The 19994-nt window shown below is 39.0% G+C and overlaps 1 protein-coding gene across 5 annotated transcripts in view; it reads left to right on the forward strand.

The window, feature by feature from the left end:
- The window catches only part of NTNG1 (netrin G1), a 319781-nt gene that overhangs the window by 237700 nt on the left and 62087 nt on the right, over positions 1-19994 (forward strand). For all 5 annotated transcript variants that reach the window (XM_036895327.2, XM_036895329.2, XM_036895330.2 and 2 more), the window contains exons 4-5: positions 1977-2149; positions 13697-13723. In XM_036895327.2, the coding sequence (XP_036751222.2) occupies positions 1977-2149; positions 13697-13723 (200 nt within the window). The remainder of the gene's footprint in view (positions 1-1976; positions 2150-13696; positions 13724-19994) is intronic.

Consider the following 19994-nt stretch of genomic DNA (forward strand, 5'->3'; position numbering starts at 1 on the left):
GTAAGACTACAAGTATAAACAGTTAACAAGAATATAATTACAACTATTTGCATTATTGGTTTTCAGACATGAAACCAGCATCTTCTTTGGGGTCACATTGTTTATTTCTTCAGTTAGAATTTTTAACACCAGGTAGGGTGCTAAATCAGTATAAGCTGGTGCTTCTATCACTTAGGTTTCTAACATCTTTGATATATATAAACACACCCATAAATAAAGGTGCTAATGTGGAAGGAGAAAGATCTTTAATAAGCAGCTTAGCACAAGGAAGTTCCTGCATGTAGGAGATTGTCACAAGACCAAGCTCATAACTAAGCACTATCATTTTACTTAACTGAATTGCTTTTTCTCTTGTCTTTTAAAAAGATTCTACAAATGTTAATTTTTAAAGGTTCTTTTTCTGTGTCTAAATTGAGTAAGTATTGCTCAAATAGTAGCCTTTCATCTTATTGTAACTTGTAATTCTACAGAGGGCAGAGTGTAGCTACAAGGATTACAAATAGCAGTAGATTCCTGTGAATCTGAGGCTTAGTCTTACCCAGGGGGTTTTGAGTGGGAGGCCATTGATTTTGGGGTGCAGCTTTAGTTAGAAGAGAGCCCGGCAGTTCTCCGTAATAGTCTCAGCCATCCCTTTGCTTCTGTGCCATAGTCTGGCTCAGTGTTCCAGACAGATTATCAGTGCACAGGGGAGAAACTTAAGTGTTGCTGTACCAACATTGTAGAAACAAACATTTTCTTCGTGTTCCTATTTAAGAAAAATTTGTATTGCTTTTCCCAATTCATGACACCTGCCATAAAAGAAAACAAATGTAAAACACTACAATATTTCTTTGTCTTCATGAAACTTGGCTTTCTATATTTTTGTCCTAGTTCCTGGAAAAGGCCTGACTAGTTTTAAAATACACACACACACACACACACACACACACACCATTTTCAGGCTCTGCCTGGGACAGGTGCCCTGAGCATCCGGTTCCCCCTGTGTGGGCCCACCTCTTCCAGCACACATTGTTCTGATACCTGGTTATGGTCATTCTGTCCATGCAGATTTTCCTCCTCCAGAGGATGTAACTCATGCTTAGTGTGTTACAATTTATAACCTGCTACCTCAACCAATATCAAGTTGGGCTTTGCAATTTTGCAGTCAAAGACTTTGGATGTGGTAATGTGGTTTTGTGGAAACTGTGTATCCATTGTTGCCCTCCTGTGTCGTGGCTTTATTCAGGGGTACCAGAGGCAGGGCCTTTGCTGATCACTTGAAATCCCTGCCTCAAGTAGGTTTTTATTTTCTAAGATTCTAAGCACCTTTTGTCAGAGTCATTTGATCCATTTCTGAGAGACCTTTGTAATTAGCTTATTTGCTGTGAGGGGGAAATCTGAGGACTACTCAGCTTGGTGGAAAAGCTCTTCTGACCTGAGGTGCCATTTTAGAGCCCAGAATGAAAAGACCTGATTACCACCATTTAGAGCCTATAAAATAAGTCTCAAGAACAAATTGTCTAAATGTTTATCTTTCTTTCTAAACAAATAAAAACTGTCCTGTCCTTCTGGTTTAAGGGAAAACAGAAGATGACATTACTCTTTGGACCCAGATGACATTGTCGTAGATTTGTTGATATCCCACAAAAACCTCTCACTAGTGGCAACAGTTTGGACACCTGTAGGGAAATCCTTGATTTTGGAGCACAGGCCCCTTAGGGGAACTCAGGTCCACACTAAGCTAACTGACTGGTATTAGAATTCCTAAGGATAGTGTGAGGGCAGGATGCAGCACAATCCCACCCCCACCCCCAAGGGTGCTTGAAGGAAAAGATCCCAGGGGTGAAGCCAGCAAATCTACATCTTACCAAGAGCCTCCACGGAGCCCTCAAGCCCTGCAGGGTGAATGCCCCCAGCCTGGGAGACAGCTGGCTGGAGCCTCCCTGATACTAAGACCACTCTGACTTACAATGAACTCTTGTCTCTCCTCTGCCTAGGTGCAAATGTAATCTCCACGCCACTGTGTGTGTGTTTGACAACAGCAAACTGACCTGTGAATGTGAGCACAACACTACAGGTCCAGACTGTGGGAAATGCAAGAAGAATTATCAGGGCCGACCTTGGAGTCCAGGCTCGTATCTCCCCATCCCCAAAGGCACTGCGAATACCTGTGAGTAACTTTGCTCGGTCACACCTTATGTTGTGCACGGTGAACTGAGAGTTCCTCCTAATTTCACTTGCCTTTGTGCTTTTACTCCTCCCACTGGTTCTCTTCAAAAGGCAGCTAAAGCTTCAGTCTCTATTTTACCACTCATACGCACATTGTACAACTTGGTTCATCTGTTAAATTCAGTCTTCCAACAGTCACAGCAAATGTGTTGGGAAATGATGGAAATTGATTCTAAGTAGATGAAACAGGAGGTGCTGTTTTTCCTCCCTATTTAACTTCCTATTTAACTCCCAATTAAAATAATGAAGGCATTCAAAACTCTCAACTCTAACTTCATTTTAACCATAAACAACTTCTAGAAATCCACTAAATGTTTACAATCCCCCTTCCCATACTGGGTCACCTGAGAGATGTTTTGTCCAGAAGCAGTTTTCCTCTCCAATTTTAGCTGTGGCCTAACTTTGCCCATTGAAATAACTGGCTTTTTCTGAATGCCAGCAGTTGAAGCCATGCCTGGCATGGATCCTATTAGCAGAGACATGACTGTAGGCCTGTGGGTACCACGTTAAGAAAATGAATGTTTGTGTGCACATGAAATAGTACAGTCGTTCACCACTCATGTGTGTGCCCCACTGAAGTCCCTGAACATCCATAGGAAACCATGCTCTGACATGCTCAGAGAAGTGATTACTTCCCGAATAAATTACCCAATGCTATGGATGGACCCATTAGCCACTTACAAAAGCCCAAGGTGTGCCCTCTTTCAAAAGCAGAGAAAGGGTGAAGTTGATGATATATCCATTCAAGTGAGGGCCAGAAATAGAACAGTGAGCAGTGGGAGAATGAGAACGTGAACATCCGCTGGCTGTGCACAATGCTCAGGATGTTATCAGGCACTTCACAGCCACAGCTGTGAGAAACCAAAACTTAAAAACTAATATGACAGGAACCGGGACCTTATCAAGTTGAATGTAAGAGTAATGGACCAAGTAACAAGCCATGAATTGTGGGGGCATGAAATGATGATAAATTTCTGTGAGGTAAGAAAAGGAAATCCTTCCAAAGGTTGAAAAAAAAATTCCTTTTTGTAAAGATATTCGGTCAGCAAAAAGAAAAAACAGACAGTTTAGCTCCTAAAATTAATTAAAGAAGCTGTTGAGCAGAAATGGGGATTTTTCTAGGCAGTTTCATTAACGGAGGCTCTGTGGGCTTTCCTTGGTTGGTGAGGGCCATGGACTCATGAATTTAGAAGGAATCTCGTGAAGTTATATGTTGTGGTGCACTGTGGCTGACTACCTTTGGGACCTTATCACTACAGTCATCAAATTTAGTTTAAAGGTTTCCCAAGATGAAAATGGCTTAGATTTCATTTCCTTTGTCTGCTGCTTCTTTAGTAGGACTGGGAGGAAGAGAGTGACATTCACAAACACTTACAACATTCTGGTTCCTTCTCCAGACAAGCCAACTTTTCAAGGCTGTCAGCAAGGCAGCTAGCTGGAGGGGCTGGTGTTGAAGGCACTGGTTCATTTCTAACATGACCCATAACCATGCTTCAAAGTCTTGTTTGTTTCCAGACATTTTCATTGGAAAAACCTGCTTGTGCCAGCCAAGCTTTTTCACTGAAATGGATTTCTTGTTCTAATGTCCATGGAAATGACTTATATGCCCCTAGTCTTTTATTAGGGGTATATAATCATTGAAGATCACCAGCTCACTCCCTGGCTAAAGGCATGTAACCTCTTTTGGTTTTCCTTGTCGATGTCATTGTCCAATACCCTTTAGTTTTTAGCAGCCTTCTCTAGATTTTTAGACTTTTCCCCATCTCTGTTAAAATAGGAAGATGACAGGTGGACACAATGGCCGAGGAGATTCAATGCAATGTTTCAGTCCTCGATATGGCAGAAATTAAAGATTTTAGAGATTTTTTAAAATAATGGTTCATTCTTTCAATGAAAAGAACCCCTTAAACTAAATCATCTGACTGTGCTTTAAAATGTCCATGGATGAAAGTAAGCAACTTAGTGGTTTAATACACAGATTCCAGTATCAAATACCTGTGTATCCATTCACTAGCTGTGTGACTTTGAAAAAAAATAAATCTCTCCAGCATTCAGTTTCCCATCTGTAATAGGAGAATAATAACAGTTCTTACCTCAAAGGGATTTTGAAAGAATTGAATAAGCTAATGCATGTAATGTGTTTAGCATAACAACTGCTGCAAAGTAAGTTATTCAGATAATCAATTATTCAAAAATAATTTTATTTTTAGTATTTTTTTCGTAAGGTGGATTTGTTCATTATTGAAGTTTTGTTAAAAAATTTATTTCTTCACACCAATATTGAGTGTCTCCTAATTCCCAACCATTTTTTTCTTTATAAGTAGTGAAAGAACTATATTGACCCCTGTTTCTTTTCTTCTCCCAGTTAACATCAACTCCATTTTTCATGTGATAAGATGGACACATCTCTTACCTGGTTGTTTGCCCTGGAAGTCCTCTAATTTTTCAGTGTGGAAATTTAAACCAAGCACAGAACTTCTAGTACTTTTGTGACTCTCATTTCATACTGGCTTTTTCTTACACACACACATATACATGCACACACACACATGCACAAACACACCTGTGCACACACACACACAACTCTCATTGGTACACTGTAAGTCAGTTATTTAAGAGGGACACTTAAGATATGCCATATCCAAATACAAGAATTCAAAACTTAAGAAATGAAAAGGAGTGGCTGCAATCCCTCAACATCAACTCCTCAGTGGCCTAGAAATGCCACCCACACCAGATAGTTTCTGGATTTAACGGAATCTCAAGCAGCCAGGATAATTTTTGAAAATGAAAGTCAGTTCCTACCCACTCTTACAAAAAGAACCGAGAGGCCTTCATTAAACCAGGAAATTGTAAGATCTCCCTTGAAAACACTCAGTCCATTGCTCAAAGGTACCCTTCACTGGGACCTTACTGGGGATCATAAGACTTTGGAAGTCCTGAATGCTGGAGCAGCTCCACAGCCACATCTTGAGCCAGAAGTGAATAGCAGAAGACCCCAGAACTCTAAGGCATCGCCACCCCAGTCTGTGAGACCCATCATGTTGCCCCGTGCTTCTCATTAATACAGACTTGGCAGAGACAGAAGCACTAACTCTTGTGATATTTTTATTCATTGTGCTTTTTATTCAAGACCCAGTGTGGTTTTTTTTCTTTTCTTTTTTTTTTTTTTTTGGTCTTTTAAAGCCATTATATATGTATCAAAATCTTTTCCTTATTTCTCTACAAAGCTAGCATTTTATCTCTAAGATATTTTTCTTTTCACCCTATTGATCTTCACTCTGTTTTTGATAGAATTCTACTCCTTTGAATTTCATTTGTCTTCCAAGTAGATAGCAACTTTTCCAACTTCAAGCTTAAGCATGATTCTCTTGATTCCCATTTTCCAGCTTATAAATTAAAGGATTAAATAACACCTCCTTAAAATCTGATCCCTGTAGAATAACACACATTTTTCTGTATACACTTGCTGAAAACTTAATAATGAACTTCTAGGAACTAAAACTTCAGTAAAGATAATATCACCTCACCTCTGTTTCCCAAACTGTGTTCTATGACCCTTAAAAGGATTCCACAGCCAAATAGGTTTGGAAAATGCTGTGCACTATACTGATTCTTAGACATTCACATCACCTTATTAAAAACATTTGAGAATCCTATAGGTAAGTTACCTATTTTACCCTGTGTTTCCCAAACTTAATTGCTCATGCAACACTTAATAACTTTCTATACAACACTCTTTTGGGGTTTGATGCTCTAAACTATTTCTTCAGCCTAGTGATAGAAATGTCATGGAGATAGAGAAAGCCCAGCTAGTTCAGCTGTATTCATTTTTCTACTTTCCTCTCACCTACTTGGTCTAATATTGTTCAAAGAAAGAAAATTAAATTGGTCTGATATTGACATTATTTGTTTGTTCAGAAATCTAACTTGAATTATACAACATCCAGGGTTCCTTGAGTGATTGAAAGTAATTTGATGATTGTTTATTATTTTCTCCAGTATTAAATTTGCACTGACAATTTATAGTTTCCCAGGTTTATACATACATGTGTGTGTCATTTACCCAATTTCCTAAGGGCTTTACATGCATTAGTTCAGTCTTAACTACCAATAATCTCGTAGGTAGATGCTACTATTTTCATTTTACAGATATGGAATCTGATGACTATTGAGGGGAAGAATTTTATTTAAGATTCACATAGCTAGTCAGGATGAGAAGGAGAATAAGAACCAGGGCTATACTTTGTACTCTTTTGTTTCTCAGGTTAAAGTTCACTGACTTGCTCTGTCTTCCACTGGGATATGGACTCCACTTTGATACCTATTTGAAAAAGTCAGTCTTCTCTAAACCTGCTCTCTTTCTAGAAATCTTACTATTTCTTTGCCTTCAAAGAACTCCTTTCTGCCCTTGCTTTAAATGTTCATTCTCTTCATGGTTGCCTCTTCTCTGTCTATAATGCTTCCATGGCATTCCAATCTATTCCTGTAGCTTTAGTTCTTAACATTATTGGTTTAATATTAATCAACCAATTATGTCCTGAATTTTTTAAATGAATCCAAAACAATTTTACTGTCTATGAAGATCTCAAAGTCAACATGTTAAGTATTGAATTCATTTCTCTTCCCCAAATCACCTTTCTCTTCCCTCTCTATTGAAATTTTGCTCATTTTTCAAGATCACTCCTCAACGCCAACTCCTCAGTGCAGCCTACCTAGATCTCCCATGCAAAATCAACAGCTTCTTTTCTCTCTACATTCTTGATGATGTCCATACACTTACAATTGGTTGACTCTATAGCCAAAATTATGATAATAATGGTAGCTACTAGTTATTAAGCTTATGATAGCCTTTATATTTTGTGAAGTGTTCTATGTGCTTTTTTGCATTAAATCCTTATAACCTCCCCATAGGGTATGTATCATATTTATTCCCACTTTACAGATAAGGAAATACAGGCACATAGAGGTTAATAAGTTTAAGTTGCCCCATGGTCCCACACGGAATGAATGACAGAACAAGACTGAAACTCAGGTCTATCTGACTTCAGGAACTAAAATGTTGGCAATTTAAGAATGGGGCCATGCTTTATTCTTAGCCTTTATAAATGTGTGTGGAATAAATTATTTGGTAAATGAGTAAGTAAAACCTCAATAACCCTGTAATGTGCATATAGGTGCATTGACCATCAGTCTTCCCATGTCTCCTGGAATATTTGACCTTCACAGCTCAGCAGCTGTAGCACAGGCACCTTCAGTCTCCTGCAAAAATATACCATCTGAGATCTTGGAGGAATATGATAGGAGAAAGACTCACTTTATTTTCATGGGTGCTCATGACCCATCCAGGCATCTAGAGGTGGCACATTGGCTGGCTGGTGGTCACAGGCCTCCCCATGTGGCATTCATGGCCTCAGTGACTTGACTTCTGTCAGGCTCTGACCTCCAGCTTTTCAGGCTCAGAACCCTAATAATTCTGCTAGTACAGTAAGAAAGGACCTTCCTCTCAGAGCATTATATATATGATCCAAGCTGTAGGCCCCATATATCAAATCAGAAACCAAGTTATTCTTGTACAACCACCAGTCTCCAGTCTCTTATCTGAAGTTCATGGGACAAGATATGACTTGAAATTCACAATTTTTAGGATTTTAAAAGGAAATACAGTGAACATATGTTATATTATGACAATGCCCACAGCAGAATATTGGGTAGTGCCCCTTACTCATTTTGATATTTCCACAGCAAACCTGTGATTATTCTCACCAAGTTTGATAAGGAAAGACCTCATATCCCTTCCAGTCAGGTTTGCCACCAAGTTAGTTCAGATCACATTAGGTTGTACTCTAGGTAAGTACTGGAGGAAAAAAATTCAGTTTTTGGATATTTTTTATTTGAGGGTTGGAGGTAAGAGGGCCTTCAATAAATTGAGAGATAATGTAGAGTAGTTGTTATAAGTGAAAGCTCTGGGACCTGGATTCAAATCTCAGTTTCCTTCCCCACTGACTGAGATGGCCTTGGGCAAGTTCTTTGTGTTTGATTTTGCCCCGTTTGTAAAATAAGCCTGAATATTGACCTCATAGGGCTGTCATAAAAATCAAATTATACGTATAAGGTATTGAGAACAGTAGCAGGCACATAGTAAGCACAGTGAAGTTAGCCACTACTGACAGTATAATTTCACTGAGATCTAGCACGTGGATCCTTCCCAGCCTGATGAGCAAATTCTCCCTTTGGCGGTAGCAGCTGTGTGGGGAGATAGCTTGTGTCCAAATGCCAGTTTATTCATCCACAATATGAAATAACTATTACAGTGTTCAGAATATTTAAGTCCTTATGACCAGTGTATTCTCTCCCCTGTAATTAAGTCTCCTTGCAGAGGCAGATGATTATCAGAAGGTTGCTTGGTGAGCATGGGATCAGGAAATTTAAATGACTCCAGTGTTGGTAGCATTAGGCTGAAATATCCTGACACATCCATCCGACCATCGGGTCATCCTCCCGAAAGCCAGCAGAACACCGAAGGTCTGAAAGTTCGCTGCTTACCCCTCCCTCTTCCTGAAAAAATGCTATGCTGGCACTGCCGCCATTCGCCTCAGGATGCTCCACTTTGCTGGCTCCCACCTTCCTCGATTCGCCGTTTTCCCATTCTTCAGGAATGTTAATACACTAGGTCAGGTTACTGTCACCTCTGTCAAGTCTGTCACACCCACGCAGGTCCCAGAAACCTTCTGTTATAAAAATGACTTCCACTATCTCTGTTTGGATCATTTATATGATGATCTCACAGAAATCAGATTCCATGAAGGCAATCTTATTTCCTTCACTTTCAAGTTCCCGGGAGATAACTCACTGTACCTCCTCCTATCAAGAGTGGTCCCAACCAGGGACCAGGGCTGGAAGGACGCTGGAAGTCATTCCTCCAGAATACAAATGAGGTCGCAGAATGGTTTTCTATCACCACCTACCTCTTCTTCAGCTGGGCTTCTCAGTCAGTGCCCCAGTGACAGCAGCCTGGCGAGAAGATCTGCCCACCCGCTTGGGCTTCTTTCAAACCATCCATCACAATGGCGGTAACGCTTCCTCTCAGTGCGAAGCATAGCAGATCCTTCTCCCCTTGGCTTCCCTCTTGATGAAGAGCTGCTGAACTTTCCGTTGATTCTTAAAAGGAGTTATGGCTTTTAGCACTATATTAACCTGCTTTGGAAGATCAGGGTGTTTATTTTTGAGATCCTCATCATATCAACTTCCTCAAGCCTAACTGTACCCCCATTAGTCATTTGCTTGGTGGGAGGATTAGTAAAATTGAAAGGATAAAAAAAGAAAAGAAAAAAGAAGAAGAAAACGCACTTTATAATTCAACTAGGTTCTAGGTTCTTATTCACCTGACTTCGGCCGAATTCTTTTAAAACAAACATGATTATAAATATAGGTGTGGGAGGGCTGGTGGAGGAGGGAATAAATACAAGTGCCTATACACTGAGCACCTTTTCATTCTTTCAGCACACAGTGCCCTTTGGCTTACTCAACATGCATGTGTGTCTCTGACTGAAGGAGCATCTCGGTTCTGGAAGAAGCAATACCTTGTATTGCAGAACCTTCCCTTAAAGCCCATGGGCACCCGTGCTTCATTTGCTCCATGCAAGTTCAGCAACGTCTCGGTAATTAGGAATTACATGCTCCAGTGCTGAACATAAAGCGCTCGACTTGTCCAAAGCCCTTGCTTATCTTTGGGCCTTTAGTTTCCTCTTCTGTAAAATGAAATGGCTGAAATAGATTATTTCTTAATTCCCTTTCAGCTCTCCATTTTTTAAGTCACTCTTTCTGAATCAGTTTATCTTGTATCTTCCTTTCTTCTCTTCCTTCCTTTCTATATACTTAATCATCTATTTATCTTTCCCAAGCATTTCTGAGGGTTTTCTAGAGATGGATTTAAGCTGATGAAGCTTAAATTTCAGGGTCCTTCCCTACACCCCTTCTAAATTCAAATAATAAAATTTTATATCTAATTTTGTATTTTAAAGTTAATATCTCTTTCTCAAAGGAGAACTCCCATTTTTGTATATGCTTCAGGCCCCACGAAATCTGTATTTGCCCCAGGATGACTTAGGAAAAAAGACAAATACAGAGAAGAATACCCAAATAGGAATTCAAAAGGAAAATGTGAGAAAAAAATAGAAAGAAAACAAGCCAGATATTAAATGAGTTTACCCAGTTGAGCATCAAGTTGAGCTCTGAGCCTCTGCAGTTCTCGGAGGGCAAGTGGTAAGGAGGCATCTGTACCCAATGGGACTGTCACTATTAGAATGGAGGAAATGCTCAGAGAACAAAAACAGTTGTCAGTACTGAGAAATGTCTCAGTGGAAGATTTTGTAGAAGAGAAGATCATACTAGGACCAAAAGTTGTATTCTTACTATAGTAGAAACCTTCTTCGAAAGAAGCAATAGAGTTTTTCTCAAATACCATTGAGCTCTTCTGTACCAGGCATTGTCCCAGACAGATATTAGAGATCTAAGCAGGAACAAGACATGGCACTTGTCCCCTCAAAGCTCTCAGGCAAACATGCAGACAATCATAAAAATAAGTTGCTAGGTTGCTCATGGAGACCTGGACAAAGAGGTATGTGAACACAAAGGAGAGCGGCTAATTCACATCAGGGAGATGGAGAAGTCAGGAAAGGAAGAATTTCTAAGCTCAATTTTAAAAGTAAAAATATTCCTTACATAAGAGTTGTCACTTCACAAGTAATGTTAGAAAAACTGCCAACACATGTCTAGACGGTTTTCCTGAACATAATCTGACTCTTATTCCCACTGTTTATGAGCACTGTCACAGTGGTAAGATAGAATCCCATTCATTGATTTGTTCCTTCCAGACCCCAAGAAACCCACCTTTCATGAAATGAATAGTAGCCTTCCTGCCTATGTCCTTAAATAGGTGAAAGATTTCTCATGGCTTGCTTGTAGTTTTTGTAATGGATGTAATGGGTTTATTAAATGCTTTAGGTGTCTGTAGAGAAACAAGAGTGACCCGTTTGGATGTTATGATAAGAAACATTAGGGAAAAAACAACATTTGAAAATACACTAATGGAAATCCTTTGGTGTTCATATATTTTCAACTTCAAAAATCTTTATTCCAATGAGCAGTTTAAAAATATTTTCTAAGCAATTCCCATTTTACAGCAGTGGAATAGAAAGTGACTCATCTGGCAGCCCCTCAAAAAATTATGAGCCACCCAGTGAGGAAGAGCCTGAATTTTAAACATCCAAATGTTAGGTAATAGAAAACATCTTCATGAAGAAAATAGGATCATGTAACGGCCTTGCTTAGCGAGGTTTGTATAGCTGCAGTGAACATTTTTCCCTGCCCTGGCCTCCCCAAAGGAATGGAAACATTTCTGCATCTTTCTAAAGTATTCAACTACAGCAAATACTGCATCAAACAGTCTTGTGGATTTGTTCTCCATTGTGTCTGGACAAACACCCCGAGAACTTCGCCTTGCATTATGCATGGCCCTCGAGCTCCATGTAAGTTAGAAAACACATGAAAAGTCTCTTTCTGCCATTCTACCTTCCATTCTCTTTGACGAATTACCAAAGGCAAGCAGGTCCTTGCAACAGAGCAGGATTTCAATCATGGGGAAATTTGGAGTTTCTGCAGTTGATAGTAAAATTATGATGCTGCCATCATACTTCACTCAGTGGATTTGCAAAGGAATAAAAAAAAAGAAAAGTTTCGGAGCCAAGTCACTGTCACCCTGCAGCAAAGATAGGCTACTAAAGTGTCAGGTCAGGAACTCAACAGTCCTTTGCAGAAATCACACTTGGCTTGAAATTCAGTTCACGGGGCAGAGTTAAAACATGGACATGGAAATTTAGGTTTCCAGTTTGGGTTTATCGTTAATCAGTAATTAAGCAGATGCTCCATAAAACTCTGTGCATTTAACATCAAATATTTTGATGTATGTAACAGCTGAAAATAAGATTTTAATGCTTCTAGGGTTTTTAAAAAATCATGGTAAGCTTTAATTCCTCCTTCTCCTTTCCCAAGAAAGAGGAATATAACTCTTAGTTTTACAGAACACAAAGCTAGAAATCTCTGCATAAGGCACAATGATTAGTTAAAATAAGCAGAGGGCAGTTGTTCAAAGATGAATACTAAAATAGAAGCTTAATGATTCCTATGATTACCACCTGTTAGTACACTTCAGAACTGTGGAGAACAAGTCTGAACAGCTCATTAACAGCTATCATTTATTGACTATACCATGTGTCAGACATTGTTATGGATTATCTCATTCAATCCTCACAGCAGCTCCATGCAGTAGATATTATTAGCCCCTTTCAGATGAGGAAACATACATAGAGAGGCTGGGAACTTGCCTGAAATCACCCAGCTAGTCAGTTGCAAAGCAGAACTCTTACTTAGTTTTGTCTGATTCTCATCTCATGCTTACATGCACCACTACCTGAATTTAATGGAGAAGATACATATCTCTGACTTTTAATTAGCAATGTCTGTGATGGTGTGGCTTGTTTCATGAACCAACAATATCAATAATAGTAATCATAGCAGAACTGGATATAGCACAGAGTACCTACCAAGCAATGCTTTGAGTACTTTATACATATCAATTTATGTAATCCTTGCAACAACCTGAAGAGGTAGAAAAACAAGCCACTAAGAACATAAGCAACTTGCCCAAAGGTCACACAGCCAGTAGGTGTAAGAACAAAGCTTCAAAGCCAAAAGGCTAGGCTTCCATGCCCCTGCTCTTGGCTAGGAGTGTTTAGGATACTGACTGAATTCATGTCCATATTTATACCAAGTCCAGGCACATTCTGAAATAGTTCCACCATCTCAGCACTAACTTGTAAATTAAAGTGGAAGCTGGAAAATCAATGAATTCCATGATCAATATGAACAACCTAATGTATTCTTGAATTATTCTGCTCAATTAAGCTTCTATAAAGAGTTTAATCCATGTATCTGACAAGTAGAAGAGGAATAAAAATGATGCTTATGTGGAATTAATCAAAGCACCAAGTGAATTTCTAAAGCTAGCACATGCATTTCACAACACATTTAAAGTGATCTATTGCATATGTGGATATATTTGCTGGGCCCCCGTAGTGTATATTTGTTACTCTGCACTCAGAATTTAAGCTTAGCTTAGTATCTGTTTGACCTACATACAAATAAATGTTCATTAACCTTATAGGCAAGCACAAAATGTTTGATGTCATGAAGCTGTCTTGAACCAACTATTAAAGCTGCACATTAATTTCCCAACTCTGATGAGTTCAGAAGTTTGATAATGAAAGCAAAATGGTTTCAAAGGATGAATTTTGCTTTTTTTATGCTGATTTCCTAATGATCTGAATGTTATCAAGTGTGAAGTTTCTGAGATTTTACATTAAGTTAAAGATTGTCATGTACTCATGTATGTCTAACAGCTTTTCTTTATTGTTTTCTTTCTCTCCAGGTATCCCCAGTATTTCCAGTATTGGTAGTAAGTAAAAAAATAACCAAACCAAGTCTAAGCTAGCTCTGCTTTGTTGTTTAGCTCCTCAGACCTATTTTCCCAGTGTCCATTTCTGATGTAAGGGAGTATTTTCTTTGTGAATTGAATCAGTTCGCTCTCTGCACAGATACGGTGAGAGTACAAATACAGTGGTCATCTGTGTACAACTCCTTTGCAGACATGGCAGTGCCCCAGCTTCCCTGACCACTTTTGATCAATGAAGATTACCTTACAAGGTGCAATTAACTTAGGCAGCTCATTTAGCGAAATTATAAAGTCCTGTTTATACGCTCAGTAACCAACAAACACTGAACTCTCTTCCTAGGACTGGGTATGGAGTTCTTTCACAATTTGGAAAAGCAGAAAATGATGTCAATGGATGCTTTAGGCATATTCATTAGAACCCAAGGAAAATGCATGAAACCAGGAGGAGGGAATTTTATTAATTCATCAAGGTTTAGTCTTTGTGAAGGCCTGAAAGGGGCAGGTTTGTGATCATTAGTCTTTCTGGAGAAAGGAAGGAAGAAAATAATCAGAATGTCCATTTTTCCCTCCTAAAATAGAGTGACCCATGCTTTCCTGTCTACTTAGGTTAAGTTTGATAGAGAAGAGGTATAAAAATGCATGCACTATTTAGGAGCCAGGCTACTAGGAATTCCTGCAAGAAATCTTGTAGTAGAAATACAAGCAATGGAAGGAGAAATCCCTCTTCACCTGTCTGTGGAAACACTTCAATACTGTTGCAAAGAGCATTCTCCCAGCTATAATGGGAGAACCAGATTGTAACCCTGTCTTCCATATAAAACAATGACACCCCCAACACCACGCCTGACATGCTCAGTAAGGAAATGCCCCATATATCTTCAGAGCAGATTCTCATGTTTTTATATATTGCACCCTTTCTCTCTGATGGCTGCAGCCTTTGAGCAGCTGCTGAATAACTGATTCAAAATAAAGTACTGAGGAAACTGAGATTATGCACTGTAAGTGAAGAATTTTCACTGTGGCCTCACACCTCACAGGCTCCGTTACAGGAGTTGTGCCCAACAGGATGACTGCAGCAGCATAGACAGCAGTGGGTGAAGCATTGTAACACCCAATATCCATCTGATAATTTTGGGAGCACAACTTCCCACTTCTTATAAATTCACAGTCGGATCTTCCAACTTACAAATCAACCCAGTTTACTTAATCTTGTGAATAGGCTGGGACACAGATTTGTTAAGCACCAGACATGTTAACTGCCATGAAAACCAGCTGCTTTGTAAATAAAAGTCGGGTCACATCCATTTAGATTCCAGCCTAATGTTGCAACATCCTCTTTGGAATTTTGTTGAAACAGCATGAGTGCTACAAACACGTAAATGAAAACCTTCAGCTCTAATGGTCTGTGTTCTGCTTTCAGATCTTCCTGGGCATTTGCCTTCACTGTAGCTATAGCCCACAATGTGCTCCTTTCAGGCCTTGGCAATTGCATTTGCACATGGATTTTAGAACAAAAGGGAGTCAAGTGCAAGCACGCTGACACAGGTTACTGAGTACTGCTGCCGTGGTCTGGCCTGTCAAAAGTTTCAGAAATGGATGGGTGGAAAGTAGTTCTTTGGTGCTGGGGTGTGTTTCTGTTCAGAGTGTCAGTCGTGTGTTGCATGGAATCTTTGACTGTACAGCTCACTCACCATCTCATTCGGCCACCTCCACCACATGCCCCATATCTGAGCATCAGCAGATGTTGACCTTTTACACACTGAATCGGGAAATTCCAGTTTTGTTCTGCTTTGTTTTATTTTGAACTCAGTGTGGTGACCTGAAAGGATGCATTGTTGTGCTTTTGGAAAATATATTAACTGTTATTACAGGAACCTAGGAAAATTTAACTCCTTAAAACGTAACCAAAACCCTCTAACAGATAAAGTGATAGTTTGTACCCTGCCTTTGGGGTGCCTCTGACTGTTCTGCTTGGAGTACAAGAGGTATTTCCTCAGATTTCTCCAGCAACCAGGACGTAAGCTCTTCCAGGGGTCACCCTACAGCACACATGACTGGCTTGCCTCTTGCTGGCTGTAAGCTCAAGAGATTTATGATAAAAATCAGGAAACATGGGTGTATCTTCTGGGCTGCTCCACTGGCATTCGCACGTTCCCCATTTGTGAGCTCATAAAGTGCCTGTTGTATGCACTGGTGGGTTCTTTTCCTCTCCAAAAATGCAAAAATTCACACACAGATAGATGACGATAGATGACACAGCCTGCTCTGGAGGGCATAGGAATGGGGTTGCCAAGGTACAAGCCAGAGACGAGGAAGCTGCTTTGATTTTTAACTAAGTTTGGGTGTTTGCCAGAGCTTTTCCCTTTATCCCAAAGAAGGAATCAATGAGCGTGATTCCACTAAGTATATAGAGAGATGCCATTATAACAGATGTAACACCCATGAGACTCCCATCACCGAAGCGTACCTCAAGGAAAATGAATCATGTATGTTATCATCGTAAATTATTGATGTGTGTAACCATAAGTTCACATACCTATACTCAATGACTAAAGATTTTGGAGGCCTAATAGGTTTTAGTATAGATCTCAAACTATCAATGCCTGTATTAAGGCTCAAATGCATGGACAGGAGAGTCATCCTTTCCGATCATCTCCTAAAAATGTTTTTAAAACAAATTTCCCATGAAGGTCATTTGTACCTGCTGCTGTCTATCTATTAGGAAATAGGTTTCCCAGTCATCCCAGAGGTACTTGGTTTAAACTCAGTCATTGTGCTGTGCTTTGGCTGTGGCTGAAAAAAGTATTGGTGATATTGTCAGCAATTAATGAATCCCCAAATAAATTTTAGCCCTATGAAGCTTATGATCTGTTTTTTTGTTTTACCTGATGTAGTAGTAATTCATTCAGGTATTTTTAAATAAAAGGTATCATGCATTTATAAGTAAATATTCACAGTCTTACACAAGTGAACACTGATTGATGCAGATGATCCAAATTAATAGTAGGTTTGAGGTGGATGATTTTTTTTTAAGTAATAAACTAATCATTAGCTTCTAACATAATATCTTAGTCCGGAAAAGAAAGTGATTTCACTAATTATGTTAAATAGTATACTTTAAAGAACATACATAGAACAAGAATTGGCTTCATGTGCACATAGCTTTGTGTGGGTGCTTATCACTTAAAAAAAAGCAGACAGATAAGTCAGAGATTAAAAGTAGGCCATCCACTGAAAATCAAAGATCACATCAGGAAAAACTTGGAAGTTTTTAAGAATAAAAATATTTCTTAGAAAAGCAGCAATAGAAAAGAAAGATGTAAACATTTTGTGAACCCAAATATACGTTATTTCCTTAAATTACTTCCAAATGATTGACATCATAGTATATAAAGCATAGAAATATTGATGGAGGCATGGCTATTCCCTCCCCTCCAATTTATTCACTTTGAAACAATAGTTCACATAAGGGATATATTACACTTTCCTGTTTTCTCTTATAATGAGCATTGCCTTCATCACAGAGTTAAAAATCATCACTAATTTGATTTAATTGGCAGGACTATTAAACAAGGGAACTATTACCTGCAGGGAACCCTCAGCCTGTTGAGAAAGCCCAGAGATGTTTTCATACTTGAAAACATTTGATGTCAGTTGGAGACCTTGTAAAAGTTGTTTTCCATACAGCATCCAAATATTTTTGTTCAGTACTGATTTACTGTAGGAGCCTGCATCCTGAGGAAAATAACAAGGTCAGTCATTCCCCACCCAAGGGTTATTAGTAATCGTGTTCATGCTATCCAGAGAGCTGCAGTGTTTGTTTGTTTCCTTTTGGTTTAATACTTCTAAATCCCCCAAATAAAAGTTTCATTTGAATTGCCCTTTAACTAATTGGGTTTTATATAATGAGGAAAAGAATTATCAGGCTAGTGTAGCTATATGGCAAATTGCATGGTGTGCTACATTAATTCTGAACTGTTTGCTGATGTTCTAGAAGGAAAGCTAAGGTCCCAGGTGATATACTTCTGGGACTTTGTTATATCATGTACCAAGTATCCTCATCACAGATCCATTTCATATTTGTGTAACTAGCATTTCACATTCATGAAACTTTTGTGATTATCCTAAAGTTGAATGAACATTAGGACGTAGCGGTTTCTTTAATCCTGAAGAATTAATAAAATATTCCAACTAAGGTGGGGGAAGTATTCCCTACCTAAAAAAAGAAAGAAAAAATCCAAGAGGTTTAGAAATCTTTATTGACAATAATTGCCTACCTTGAGCAAATTGACTTTGTTTCATGCATTAACCTTTACGCAAGTGAATTTAGAATGTCAAGCCACTTTTTAAGTGTGAGCTGATATCTGTACCTTTGCTGTTTTCTCTGTGTGGGGGCATCTGGAAATTCCTAGCATAAACAAAGATTTACCAAGATCTCTTATAAGATCCTATGATGAACCTTCAAACATGTAGCTGTGAATGCCTACACTAAGTGTGGGTATCATAGATGTCTTCTTGGAGTATCAGTAAGAAGTGGGCCAACCAACTGTTTCACTTCCTGGGAAGAATTAGAGGTTCTGCTTGGAACTGGAGAGAAATGATCCCACATCTCTACAGAATTCCATTTTACAGATGGTGAATCTGAGTTTCAGAGAGGCCATGCAACTTGCCAAATGTAATACAGCTGGGAAAGCCTGTCTGACTCCAAAAGCTACACTCATAACATCATACCAAGTGGAAGAGTTTAGAAAGAAAAATTCCAGTTTCTGACTCCTACCCCCACACTCTTTCCAATCCACTCCACTGTATCTTAGACCTGTTGATTCCTGAATTGACCCATTTCTCTGCAGGGAACTTTAGCATCCTGGAGAAAAACAGATGTTCCCTTTCTGGTATGTCATTGTGTTGTGAACAGAAGTTAACAAGCATAATGTCTGAGGAGAGGGGATAGGAGACTGTGACCCTCCCCCACATTAAAATAGGTCCTTTCTCTACTACCAAGCATCCTCAATATGCTGAGAAAGAGGAGAAATGTATAGATGTCAAATATATTCTAGAACATGAGATAGTTCATCAAATTAGCTATGCACACTGTGAACATGTTTGTACATATTCTATGACAGTAAAAATCCAAATTTTTTTCTTTATCAAGATAGTCACTTACAGCAAAATGAAATTCTGTGTGCCATCTCAGGGACAGACCCACTGTCACATTAAACTGTATCTTCCCCACTAGTTAAATGATGCTGCATTTCTGAGAGTAGGCAGCTTGCTGTGAGGATGGTAAGATTCCCTCCAAGGGCCTACGGATTTCTCCTGGAGAGCTTGAGGGTCGTCTGTTGATTCCTTTCTAGGCATCAGTAATGTTGTCTCCAGATTCCCTAGGGAACAGCAGCAGTAACTGTATAAACCCAAAGGGACCCTGTGACTTTGTCTCCACCTGATACTTTCCTCATACACCCCTGGAAGAAGGATGTTCAAAGAAGGCTCACTAACATCCTCTCAGCAGTGCTTTTCTTACCTATGGCACCATTTCCCACCACATTTTAGAACCAATCTTAAAGAGCATTCATTCAACATCATCATCTTACAGATAAGGTAACTAAAGCTTGAGTGAATTGTCTAAGTCATCTAAATAGTGGTTAAAGTGGGATTCCAGCTCAGTGTCCAATTTCCAAACTAGGACTCTCTACATTCTGTCATGACATTAGGATTCACCTTCTCATTCACTTAAATAACTAAACTATGAAAGCCTACATTGTCAGTTATTCTAGAAAAAAATCAGAAAGCATGGTTATAATTTATTCTGTTTTTAAAAGGCATCCATATAGTGAGTTGAAAACTGCCTATGATTCATGCTAAGCGAATGCTGTATATGACAGAAGACAACTTAATATTGTAAAACAACCCTACCTCTAAAGCTTTCTTGGTATAAATAAAACATTTTAGCCTTATGCTTCAAGCTTGCTTTTCAGCTTGACAAACTATGGTGTCAACAATAGTCGGTCAAGTTTAGCAATTTTAACATAGTTCTCTCCAACTTACGTTGCAAAGAACTTTCCTCGAGGCACAGAGGAGAAGAACTTTTTCCAAAACCTCATTTTCATAACTAGAATCTCAATTTTTCTAATTCATGAAAATGAATTTCAAGTGCCACAACCAAATTGTCACATAATAATTTTCTGATTCTCTCCCTATTGAAAAAAAATTCAGATGAAACAAATATTTGATCCATAGTCTAAACTGATGTGCTTCTAAACTGAAATTAATTTGG

Source organism: Manis pentadactyla, chromosome 4, assembly GCF_030020395.1.
Source record: "Manis pentadactyla isolate mManPen7 chromosome 4, mManPen7.hap1, whole genome shotgun sequence".
NCBI lineage: Eukaryota > Metazoa > Chordata > Mammalia > Pholidota > Manidae > Manis > Manis pentadactyla.